This window comes from Homarus americanus, unplaced genomic scaffold, assembly GCF_018991925.1.
Source record: "Homarus americanus isolate GMGI-L3 unplaced genomic scaffold, GMGI_Hamer_2.0 scaffold21314, whole genome shotgun sequence".
In the NCBI taxonomy this organism is placed as follows: Eukaryota; Metazoa; Arthropoda; class Malacostraca; order Decapoda; family Nephropidae; genus Homarus; species Homarus americanus.
Window position 1 is genome coordinate 3219299 of NW_024720811.1, and position 13429 is coordinate 3232727.

The 13429-nt window shown below is 37.9% G+C and overlaps 1 protein-coding gene across 1 annotated transcript; it reads left to right on the forward strand.

The window, feature by feature from the left end:
• The first annotated feature begins 1757 nt into the window (after positions 1–1757).
• On the forward strand, positions 1758–7245 carry LOC121861236 (U6 snRNA-associated Sm-like protein LSm5). The gene is made up of 3 exons (XM_042358885.1): positions 1758–1804; positions 3568–3764; positions 6590–7245. The coding sequence occupies exons 1-3, from the start codon at positions 1768–1770 to the stop codon at positions 6620–6622; spliced, it is 267 nt and encodes an 88-aa protein (XP_042214819.1). The 5' UTR covers positions 1758–1767; the 3' UTR covers positions 6623–7245.
• Positions 7246–13429: the final 6184 nt, after the last annotated feature.

Here is a 13429-nt window from a genome sequence, read left to right on the forward strand (position 1 = left end):
TGGATGGCATCTTTTTCAATGACATCTTGTTTCAATGTGTAGTAATAACAAATATGCACAAAACTTTCAAATTATTTTGAAAACCATGACCAACAATATACTTTTGGCAATAAAATTAATAAAAAAAATTTTTAAACTATAAACACATTCTTATCATTCATTTTCTTTTAAATGATCAAATCTATCCTTAAATACTGATGGTGTGCCTCGACCATTTTAGTGCCTGGCTCACTGTGCCGTGAGATGAAAAAGGTTGAAAATCACTGCTCTTGACCCACAGACACGCTCCTTACCCAGCAAAAAGATTACAATAAGTTGGTGGGTAGTTACCACTGCTGGGTTTGTTGGGTTTCCTTTCAAACAACTTGCAATTATGACTGAGCATTTGGAAATAAGCTCTAGCATGAATTATTATTTAATTTTTTCTTGTAATTTTTTGGGTTGGTTGTCCTAATTACCTCACCACTATTACGTTTAAATCATAAAGAAATAAGACATGAACTAAACTAATTTAACCTAGGTAACCATAGCAACCTAACCCAATAATCTAAGGTTCCTTTATTGGTTAGGTTTCATTTCATGTCAACTTTCATAAGCGGTTTAATGACAAAGCCTCTCAACCACTATTTCTAAACTGTATTCATACTGCAGATTGTAAGGAAATTTTATGCACCATGGGGTAAATTTAACATGATTTTTTTTGCAGTTTGCCATTCGTTTCTGCAGTAATAATGATTCAAAATTCATTAAGGACAATACTGGAATAACATTTAATTACTATGAGCACAAAGAGAAAAGTAAATATAACCAAGGTAGTCACTACTGGATATTTTGGTAATGGTATAAAGAGTTAATGAATTAGTAAATCAAGTCATACAAGTATACTTACCTTCATCACCAGGTCCAGTGACTAACCACGCCCAAACAAACAACTGTTGTCAAACTAAATCATTTTATGTCATACTTAATGTTAAAATATAATCGGTTTCATAAATAAGTTTGCTAAATAGAATTGAATGATGCCTTTAAAAAAAATTCAAAATATAGCGTACCTTTAATAACTCATGTAAACAAAGAGGCCTGTCAACAATTTCATCACAGAAACTTTCGATATATAAAGTACAACTCAAATGTCAGTAACAAACATATAATGATCCAAAAAGGCAATATCCAGGTCCATAATTACAAGTATATACCACCAAAGGCATGGACCTCATAAAGAGAATTAATTCCAAACATAATAGTAACACTCAAAAGCCTATCCATTAACTTGAACTATTTACTTCATTCTGTGTACTCACCACTTTTGAAGACCTCAGGAGTGTCTGGGTCCGAGGAGTCGTCACTAAAGTGTTCCATGGTTGAAGGAGTTGGTTATCCCCCGGGGTCGTCACATCGTTACACCCTGAGTCGATCACTGACAACAACACGCCATGACAGATGCCGATATAGGCCCAACACCTTCACTATTACCGTAATTGCCGTGTGTAGAATGATTATATCCGGTAATAAATGCTATTTTTGTGTAGTTATATTAAATTTTGTTTTATGGTATGAAATATTTTGTTGTGCATTTTTTATGTAACAAATAGTATTCGCATTTTAGTATAACACTTCATATATTAGTGGAAATCGTCCATAGATAAATAGGCATATATTCCGATAAATACATATAAACAGAACTTCGTGAGATAGAATTTGAAGATAATAATTACAAATATATAATTTGTTTACAATAATTTATAAGGTGACACACCATCACCAGCCATGGCTGCCCCCAACCCCTCCACACTGTTGCCGCTCGGTATGGTTGGCTGGGAATAATTAACCTATAGTGTTATTTATAGAACATACTTACTGCTTGACATTTTTCATTCCTATTCATTTACATTGATAAATTATCAGGATAATGTGAGGAGGTTCATTATCCATAATGAACCTCCTCACAGGAGGGGGCACTACATTGTGTTACATGATGTATGTGTTTTAAATGTTATTCCAGACAGCTTGAGTGTACATTTACCAGAAATAATCTTCCGGTGACAAAATGTAATGGAAATGAATGATGATTCCTTTCCCATTGCCTTGCACTTTCGGTGCTTCAACGATTTAATGGAAAATGTCATAGTATAGCGTTATATTGTACCCTAGAGCAGAGGTCTGGGTTGATAAGGTCATCTGGGGAATCTTAGTAATTTAACCCCACCATAAAGGGGGATCTCCTCCCTCCCTCTGGTTTGGTTAGATATACAGTAGTTCCTGGGTTCTGTGGATAGGTTAGGTTACTGTCAAAATTATCGTTTCGGGGTTCCAGCGATTTTTTTTTATCAGTGGTTTAGATTCTATGGTATTTTGCCCACTCATGATTATTATAAGAAAAAAATCGAATATCTTTGTGTGTTTTTTTTTATTGAAAATATGTGTTCCGATGATTTTTTAAGTGTATTTTGAACGAATCTGACCTTCATTTCTACCATGAATCACACCAGACCAAACCTAACCTAACCTAACCTAACCTTTTGTAAAATTAGCATTGCAGTTATCCAGCAATTTTTAGGATTTTAAGTTTTAGAATCAGTAGTGCTTACCTTAATTAGACCGGGAAACTATGAGTTCTGGTCATCGGGGTCGTCGTCCTCGTCATCCACCTTCTGGAGTTTAACAAATAAAATACTTGTCCATGGCCCTGGATGTGCACCGTATAAAAATGTTCCTTTATAGTGTGACACTTTATAATTACACTTCCATTTCTTTTACTGCCAGATAGCAATTCTCCTTCCACAGTACCAAAGGTGTTTGTCAGCTTGATAGCTACAGGGCTTGTTACAGTTCATGCACTTAACCTGAATTGGTAACACACTGTGTTCCTGGAGAAATTTCAGCGCCTCACCTTCTTTAACGTAATACTGTACTCGATTTGAAATCTTGCGATTGTTTGGATGTAATCTACATCACAGTCATTGCACAAGGGAGGCATCTTGAAAATAAATTCAAATTCAAGGGGGTTGCAGTGGGAGGGGGGCCTAAACCGTGCTGTGATTGGTCGATCCAAAATCAAGCCCCCCAATGAACGTATCAGATTCTTGCAAAGAACAACTGCACATGCATAATTCAGCCTAATTACCATCAGACGAACATACAAGCTTTCGGGGATGGTGTTAACATCAACCATAACTCTGAAAAAAAAAAAAAAAATTCAAAAAATTTAGTGCAATTTTCTCTGAAAGTATTGACCAGCGGGCAATATATATATATATATATATATTAAAAATCGCTGGATCCCCAAAACGATAATAATACCAAGTTAGTTTGGTTTGGAAGGATATCAAAATACAGGGATGACCAAAACTAGCATTTTACGTATGGGTTTAGCAGTAAAAACTTTAATTTTGTGATTAGGATAAGGAATAAAGGATTTGGGGACAAAAGTGTTAAATTCCACTCCCATCGTGTATTCTCATTCTTTTTCTGTACCATATAACCAGGGAAGTAAAAAAAAAAATTTAACTTCTGTACTATACTATACTATACTATACTATACTATACTATACTATACTATACTTTCAGAGTTAGTGGACAAATGTATTGGTTCTCGTATCCACATTATAATGAAGAGTGACAAAGAAATAGTTGGAACACTTCTCGGTTTTGACGACTTTGTAAACATGGTTCTTGAGGATGTGACAGAGTATGAGTCTACACCAGAGGGAAGAAGAATCACACAATTAGATCAAATTCTTCTCAATGGAAATCATATAACAATGGTAAGACATAGATGGAGGTACAGTGTTACATTACACTATATTTATAGTGTAGTACTATAAATATAATTCCATGGACCAAAGCTGATAAAATGCTGTTGTATATTTTGTTTTTGTTTTTCCATTAGGATGTGTTGTTTGGATTATAAAGGCACTGTACTGTACTTAGATTCTTGAAAATATACAGTATTTGTGAATCAGCCTAAGACTTTAATGCAGCTAAAATGAGGTAAAAGCATTTTGGTCCTATTCCCAACTGGGGTGAGGAAGAGCCCAGTACTGTACAGTGCAGCACCAGGAAGCCATCAGGACAGTGTAAAGTCTAGACTAGGACTCGGAGTATTTGATGCTGGACAACTTCCGTCCATATGGCTGAACCAGATGAAGGTTATGATGTGCTCTTGACTCATTGCTTCTAAAAATTCCTTTTATAATGGAATTTTACAGGAATATATTGCCATTTACAGAATCTTCAGATTTAATTTCTTTTAACGTCATCACTAAAGTTCACCCTGCATTTGTATTCACTGACAACATTTGTTACAGTCACTCCTAAATGGCCTTTTCTTCACCACATGTTCCAAGAAGTGGTTCTGCATACATCAGAACACCTTTTGTAATAGGCATAATCCAAATTATGGTAAATTGCATATGGCAGTGTCTGTACCCATTGTACACTGACTGCTCTAATTTCATGTTTTTCACTGGTATTATCCATTTCTCTTCACTATGGAATTTCCTGGATCCTCAAGTTTCATTGCATATTTTGTACTTGATGTGTTTGAGTTCTGTTACCTGGGTGACATGATCAATGCTGGTGGGGATGCTGAAGCCTGCTCAGTTGCAAGAATTAGAAGTGGCTTGAGTAATATTTGGGAGTTGCTGCCTTTATTGGTGGCAAGAGGACCTTCGTCTGAGTAAAAAGAAGACTGTATGTGGTTGATGTTAGAAGTGTGATGTTATGTGGCAGTGAAACATGGGGCAATTAAAGAGGATAAGTAAGTAGACTTGAGTGAGCTGAAATGAGAATGCCGAGATGGAGGTGTAATGTGGTACTGAGAGACAGGAGGCCCCTTTTAGACCTAAGAGGGCAGCTGGGTATTGAGAGTATTGGTGAAGTCTTGTGTAGAGGCAGGCTGAGATGGTTTGGGCATGTTGAAAGTATGGATGAGGCTAATTGGGTCAAGTGGTGCATGAGCCTGAATGTGGAGGGGAGGAGAGCCAGGGGTAAGCAAAGAATGACATGGGGAGAGGCTGTAAGAATGGCTGCAAGAGACCATGCTATTTGGGGAGCTGCCATCAGGTAACTGCGGCTATCCCACACAAGTGTGGAAAATGGCCGTAAAACGATGATGTTGAATCACATAATTGTCCTTACTCACTTGGTATCATAAAATTTATTTTTACATATCTTGAGCTCATCACAGATCTTGGATAGTGATATTCTTGGTATCGAAATAGAATAGTTTTCTTAATAGCTTCTGTAGACGAGCTAGGACTGTTGTTGCGGACATTATGAAACACACAAGGTTTGAAAATGCATGAAATATAAAAAGTTTTTGGGTGATGGACCATACTTCTGCTTACTACAGTATACCCATGCTAACTGGAGGTTGCTGCCTCTGCCATGTGGTCTGTTAAAATGTAAATTTTGGTCTTATTAAAGTAAATTCAGTTTTGTTTTATGCCCTTATCTGCCAACCCACCAGATAAGGGCAGAGGTGTTCTCAGTGTGAGATACAGCTGAGCGGGAGGGGTTGTACCAGCACTGCAGTGCTTAGTGACACAACTTGCGTCGAAAGACCATGAATTAGCAGATAAGTTTACCAATCTGCATACTTCAGAATATGTATTTGATTATGTACAGCAGTGCTGTTTATGAATTAATTGATGAGTTTATTATTGAATTTGAGTAAAGGCTCAGAATTACATTAATGGTTTATTCACTTATGGGAACCTGTTTTTTTAGTTGGCCAAAGCTGAAATCGAGACAGCAGCTCGGTCCTGTAAACAATGCTGAACTGGTTGTCTATCCCTTATCCATTTCGTCATCCCTTTTCCTTCTCTTGACTTGCACTGGTTTGTCTTGATAACTTTTAGTTTTTCTGTTGAATTTACTCACTTCAGTCTTTCTTCATTATTCATGATGTATTATCTCTTCACCAAAACCTACATATCATTGATATAGGAGTATATTTTGTTGGCTTAAGGGTTGGTGTGACTTCTGTAAGTTTTTGCCTCTCTGTCGTTACTTGTTTTCATATTCCAAATATTGTAGAGTACCTGATGTTCATTAAAAGCCTCTAAACCTCTTGCATATTTCAATAACTGCTTCGTATTGTTTACCTTGAACACTATTTGTTTACAGTATCTTTTTATCTTTTATGTAGACTCGCAATTTCCTTTTTCACATGTTTTTCTATTTGGTATTTACCTCTATTCTTCACTGCTGCACCATGTCAAGAGTAGCCAAGTTTTACGTTTCGTTCATGAAGATCGTATGTTCCATTCAGTTTATTTACAGCCCATTCCTTCAGGCTTATATACATGTATAGAGTCACATCCAAGAAGAGCTTTGAACCTTTTTTATTAATTATACCATGTCTAGAGATGGACCAGGCTCTATTTTGTAAATTGTGAATTTATACAGGGTATTTGAAGCACAGAACAGTATTAGCTTTTATCATCAAACATTACAATGATTGGGGATGTGTAGCGACTATATATGTATTCTCTGTTACAGAATTGTGTGATTAGATCATCTTGTTAAATATATGAAAATTTTCAGAGCTAAGGGAACACACCCTAATTTTTACTTTTATTTGCAGCTTGTCCCAGGTGGTGCAGAATTAGTAGACTAACTTTGGAAATAACATACAGGACAGTGCTGGTTTTATAACATACCAGTATTCTGTTATAAATCATACTGCATCTCTGAAGGTAATGTAGAAGCCTTTCCAAGACATCCAAAATCTTAGTTGTAAAAAAAGTTACAAAAGAGGGTGTAAAATGTTTCTTTGAAAAATACTGTTTTACATTTATCTCAGCAAATACATTTTTCAGTTTTGACAATTCAAGAAATGTTTATAAGTATCAGTTTATTTTACTATTAAGTAGATCAGAAGAAATAATTCTGACCAGAAACCAATGTCAATAGAAAGAAAATTAAGTTACAGATGATAAAAAGAAAAACAAGTCCTATACAGTACATGCATTTTTTATTTAAGTTCGTTTCATCAAAATGTTGTGAAATATTTGGAAAAAACAAGATTCATTTCTTTTAAGTTATATTTATTTATGAATGACATTTGTACATGTATACAGTAATATTACTGAATTGTATAGTATTACAGAAAGGGCAGGGCACATCTTGAATGAGATGATTATTGTTGTGGAATTTGTGTTATCTTGGAGGTGTAACCTCGTGTTTATTGGTGGAGTTAAAATGTAATACTTTTTTATACAATAAATTTTCTTACAAGAATTTCCTAATGTATATACTGTACTGGCATATGTGTTATAACTAAAAAAAATACTTGTGTACAGGTAATCTCCGATCTTACAATAGGGATAGGACCCTGATCGTAGTCAGTGCAGTGTTAATTCCATAGTTTAGGTTAGGTTGAGGAACAACCCTGTCCATACAAAACGACAATACACAGTATTATAAGTGATAAATGCACGTGCTTATTTTTCTAACTAAAGCAAGCCAAGAGTTTTTTCTGGAGTTAAATGGGTGTGTTTAATTGAAACGTTTTTTTTTTAGCCAGAGTGGATAATATTAGCAATATTAACATGGCTGAGCCAGTTGAGAATCTGAGCTCTCCTGTAGGCACCTGATATATACAGTACGTACTGTACATTTATCTCAAGGAAGTATTATGTAACATTTAGTATCATCTGGAATAGTACACATAGCATGGTAGTAATAAGAACATCTCAGAATGTTACCACGGTTATCACTTCAATTTATTTATTTATTTACGTATTTGTTTTTTTACATTTATATGATAAGTATTATGCATAAGTTAGTGGAATTGAAAAACAAATATAATGGGGAAGCAGTACAACATGGGTTGTACAATATTAAGGTTGAACAAGAGGACAGAGCTGTCAGGATTATGTCTAGTTGGCAAATATATTTATTGCAATGGTAATTTCTTATTTATTTACATGATAATTTCCGATAAAACGGTTTTGATGGTACAATAAGAGCAGGTACTGGTATATATATTAGGTATTACAATAAATATCAATACAGTATAGTCTCGATTTACGCGGATTTCCTTTACGCGTTGGGTCATTTATGCGGCACCTGGCCAGACTGGCAATTATTAGTTACGCGGAACATTCCATCATTTATGCGGGAAGCGTGCGGGCAGGGTGCGCACAAGGTCGCCCAGTCAACAAAACATTACCGAGTTCTTCACCCACCACAGCCAGCCCAAGTCAGTGATAGTGAGGATATGGACTTTGAGGGGTTTGACAAAGAGGCCCTGCAAGCCTCTGTGGTGGATAGTGATACAGGCGAGGGCCAATAATCTGCCCTCTGCCTCGGAACCAAGCCCCCATCCCCGTGTACCCAGTCATCTCTTCTACTTACGTAAGTGTTAAAAAAAACCTAATATTATTAGGTGTTAGTAAACAAGATCATGATAGATTTAACAAGTTCATGATTGATTTCTTTCATTGCTGTGAGAGTGAGTGACTGTCGAATGTGGTACCGCACTGTTTATTGACTTGTATGTGGTTTCTCATCAATAATAACTCCTAGGAATTTAGTATTCTGTTTGTGTTTGAGGCCTGCATTACCAAGGTACAGGGGGTACAAGTCTGAGGTCAAGTTTTCCTTCTGTGAAAGATCATGTAGTGGGTTTTCTCAAGGTTTAAGGTCAGTTTATTATGTATTACCCAGGTCCTGACTTTAGTCAATTCAGTGTTCATAGTTCTCATCAAGGAATGGAGGTCTGAGTTGCTGGCATAGAGATTACTATCTTCTGCAAATAAGGTGTATTTTATGAGTGTGCTGCGTGGACCATGTCGTTTATGGAACCTTGGGGGGCGCTATACAAGATTGGCTAGGAGTCAGATTGGTGATTATTATAACAGACATACTGCATCCTGTTGGACAGATATGAGATAAACCAATTGTGGGATAGGCCCCTAATGCTGTAATGTTCAAGCTTTGAAAGGAGGATGGTATGGCCGACAGTATCAAAGGCTATAGAAGGGTCCAAGAATATACCAACTGTGAACTGACTATCATCAAAGGAATTTAAGATGTCATTAGTAAAGGATAGCAGAGCACTTTCAGTCGACCTTCTAGCTCTAAATCCAAACTGGGAGTCTGTAAAGATGTTATTAGCTTTGCAGAAGTAATTTAGTCTACTACATGCCAGCTCCTCCAGTATCTTACTCAAGGCTGAGAGGACTGATACTGGGCGGTAATTCTTGAAGAGACCTTTCTCCCCAGAATTTTTATATGCTGGGTGGACTTTAGCAATTTTCAGTTTATCTTTTAAGACACCACTAGTGAAGGAGGAGTTACAAATGTGTAGGAGAACAGGTAGTAATAAGTGGGCTACTTTCTTAATGATGCTCATTGGTATATTGTCTTTGCCTGCTGCTGCATCTTTGGACATTTTTATGATGGCCAGTAATTCATCTGCTGTGACAGGGATTCTTTATGATTGTAACAGTAATGAGAACATTATATATCTACCTTTACCAACTGTGTATCTGTTGAGGTGACTGTTAGCGTGATATGACAGTTACTTGTGAAACTGCCATATATGTAACAACCTTCCTGGGTTGTCACCACTTGTAACAATCACTTGAGAAGCACGTTACCGTATATTTTAGACATACTAAAATAGATCAAAGTTTATTGGATCTTCTGTAGTGAAATCCAATGTGTTCCTTGACTGTATTTATTAAGAAAATATATACAGTTCCAAATGTATATCACCGTAACTTAATCACTGTAGCTACGAGTGTTAAATGAGGATGGAGGCTATATTAAATAGTTCTTCTAAAATATGTCCTGCTTGTGTAAGAGTGCTTGTAATACCCGTCGAGGGAGAACGGTAATATACATCCTCCCTCGAGGAAGACGGAACCAACCACTATGGCTCTCAATAATGTCTTCCTCAAGTCAAGGATATCAAACTACTGCCGCAAGAGGTGGCCAGAGAACCGGCTACTTAATGCCTTAGCTCAGCACTAAGTGACGCGACTTCCCGTGGGCACACCTTATCGCGTGCTCTGAACATGTTACCTCATAGCTAGTGGAAAGTTACAGAGGGTGATAGAGTATATAAATCAAATGTAATTAACCCATTTATATAAATACTTCTGCCTATAAGACAGGGGCTATTACCTCATTCTTCCAATATAATTTGATTATCAGAAAATATCTAAGAACAATGTGCTAACCTCTCTGCTAGTAGAGTCAGACCATTATGTTCCTACCTATTTTTTTATTGATTTATGTACCGGGGGACTATTAAAATATTTAGCTCCTATGTACAGTCTCACCCAAAAGTTTAACTCTCCCAGCCAGCTATTGCTGCACTGCCTGCCTCAGATGTATGAACTTGAGTCTGTTACTTCGAATCTTTAAATTCATTCGGATCGGTTTCATGTTCTGGTTGGTACTGAAACAATTTCAAACATATGAAGCAGGCAGTGCAGCAATAGCTGGCTGGGAGAGTTAAGGAACTTTTCGGCGAGACTACCTCTGAAAAATGTTGGCTAACTCCGCGGGAGTGCAAATTCCAAAATGGCAGCCGGTGGTCATTTTCGCAATATGACTGGTGATAACTTTTGAACTAGATACACTATAATCATAAATAGGGGGTAATTTTCCACTAATTTTTAGGTGAGAAATCTTATGGGATGGTAAATTTTTCGTTCGGGCGCCATCTTGACCTCCAAATCCAAGATGACGGCCATTGCCAAGGTTAAAAATGTGAAAACGTTACAACTAAGGAACCAATTGAGCTATATCATGAATGAGGCTGCTTCTGCCACTTGTTCCAACGTGGCAAAATGGATAAGATAGTTATTTTACTTCCGAGGTCACCTCGATCCTTTATACAAAATAGTTTCTCTGAAATTTTATAAAAACGGGTGGGAGCATAATGATCACTGATTTTATTAAAGCAACGCCACCATGCGAGAACAATTTGTGATCTCAGTATCTGGGGAATATTCTAAATAAAATTGAACAGTTAATTTTTTATGCTTTACTACAATAATCTCTTGCATTTTAAGCATCATTGTCGCTGTCACTCCCTGTGCCACTGCTGCCATTAGAATCACTGTCAGTATCAGCATCATCTCCATTGTCACTTTCACTGTCTGTGTCCATGTCTTCATCACCTTGATTCAGGGGTAGGGGTATTGATGTGGGAAGTGGTGGCTGGGTGTAGCAGACAGGCAGGCACAGGCCGCCATCCATGTCTGATGGGCGAGTGGGTGGAATTGAAGGTTTGGGTGCTTCAGCAGAAAACCAAAATAGTTTATTTGCTTTAAGTGGAGGTGAAGACTGTCTGAGTCAGGTGTCAGTTGGACTGTGTTCTACTGTGCCCTCCACTTAACTGCCCTTTCTTCTCCCCGAGTCGTGTTCTTGGCATCACAAAAGATGTATCGGATCACAAACTTCTCTAAATCATCGAGGACCTCTTTTGGGGCTTGCTGCTCTGTGCCACATGATGCCAAAAGGTCACATACCTCTTTAGAACTTTGGACATGATCTGCCACCAGTTTCTTGCTGGTGCTATAGAGGCTAGAGTTAGGATCGCAGCCAACGAGGACACAAAGTGGAATGATGCAGGCCATCATTTCCTCACAGCATAGACTTCAAGGGGTGATGAATTGTGTCTTCCTCTTCAGACACAATACTCCTGATATTTGATGGGCAACATAAGCTACCTGCACATAGTTATCGGCATCTTCTGTATCAAGAATGACAGCTTCTGTATAGCCCTTTGACCAGACAAAAAACATTGCTGTGTCAGCCTCTGCATAGGAACAAGTGAACTGTGGTGCAGGCTAGCCTGTATTGACATTTTTCACAGTGGGAGAAGATGTCTGCAGTGCTCTGGCTGCCCCAACCTGCAAACAGATCTTATTTTCTGCTTTACCCAGAAGAGAGTGGAAGCCTTTGATTGTAAGAAACTTATCTTCTGACTTCATGTAAATGTTACTGATTGACGTACTAAATCGAGTGAAAATAACAAATTAAATTTAGCTGAAATTTTGATTCAATGGAAAGGGGTGGCTTGAATTAGTTCGTTAAATCAAGAAAATACTGTATTGTATACGTGTCACACAGAACATGTATGATAAGGTTCCTTTTAATTCTTCTCTGTGAAATCCAGGAGGGCATCATACACAACATAGTCATTTTACATATTTCTCTGAAGATCAACAACAAAGTGGGCTCCTGTATTGTTCTGTAACACAATCACATACATACATACAGGTGTTTCACACTTTCAATCTTGCTTCTCAATTGTTTTCAGACATGCATTTTCCCAAAGCAATGACTATGGTCCCAAAGTGGCCACATAGGAATGCACACAGCATATATTTTCAGTATGCTGGTCATTTAAATCTTGTTTCCAGTAAATAATGAATCTCACCTCTTTGGGGGCATGTTGAGTGGAGTTACTTTCTGTTGACAGATGGCAATTGCCAAGATTACAGAAGGAAAAGGTGTCAGCCAAGCCATTTCTTCGATTTTAACTGGTACCAGTAGAATACAGATATTAAATTTGAATACAGCATTACAAAATGTTTCTTCTGGTTTCACAGCGGTAATTGTATGCACAGTGCGCACTCCTATCTGTACTGGCGCCTCCGTGATGTGTTCAGTTTCACCGCACACGATTCCCTTATTCCATCAGGCTCGGCATGTGTTTTCACAGGCTGGTGCCTATTGGGTGGAGCCTTAATAAGGACAGGGTTTTCCAGGAAAGAATGTGGCATGACTCTGGGGACATAAACATATATTCTTTTTTCTAATGGACAGGCATTAGTCACTGACAGATGAGCTGACTTTTCTATACAAGTACTGTACTGATACCAGTATATGTTGTCCACCTGGCTGGCAAAAGCTAGGTTGTAGGCAAGTCTATGGCTAGTACAGTAATCAACTCCATCTCCTCTTCACAAGTGGTGTACCTCTATGTAAATATCACAGACACTGCTGTCCATCACTCGGCTGATTATCGGCCGCTCCTGATGTTCCCACACTCCTCTATTTGTAGTGGTAGGTGGGATAGGACTGGGCACAGCTGATGCCATGCCACACCACAGCAAATGTTGTTGGGGCAGGACTAGGTAAAGGATCAAGGGGGTAAAATAGGCACCCAGGTCAGCTCTGATGAAAATGGCTGGCTTGTACCTTCCTTCAGTAAGATGTAGTGAAATTCCCATGGGAATGCTACTATGATTGGCCCTCTTTCCTGTGAATGATCATGTAAGATTAGAGCTTGATAGACTTCTTGTTATAGCCCTTAAGCCACCAGACATGATTTTGCTAGAACTGTCAATTTATTCAGCGTTTAGCTAGGCGTAGAGAGGGATGCAGGTTACCTGTGTGGGCCAAGCAGTTTACATGATAGTTTGCTTGAGGCAGCAGCCAGAACTCCACCCTAATG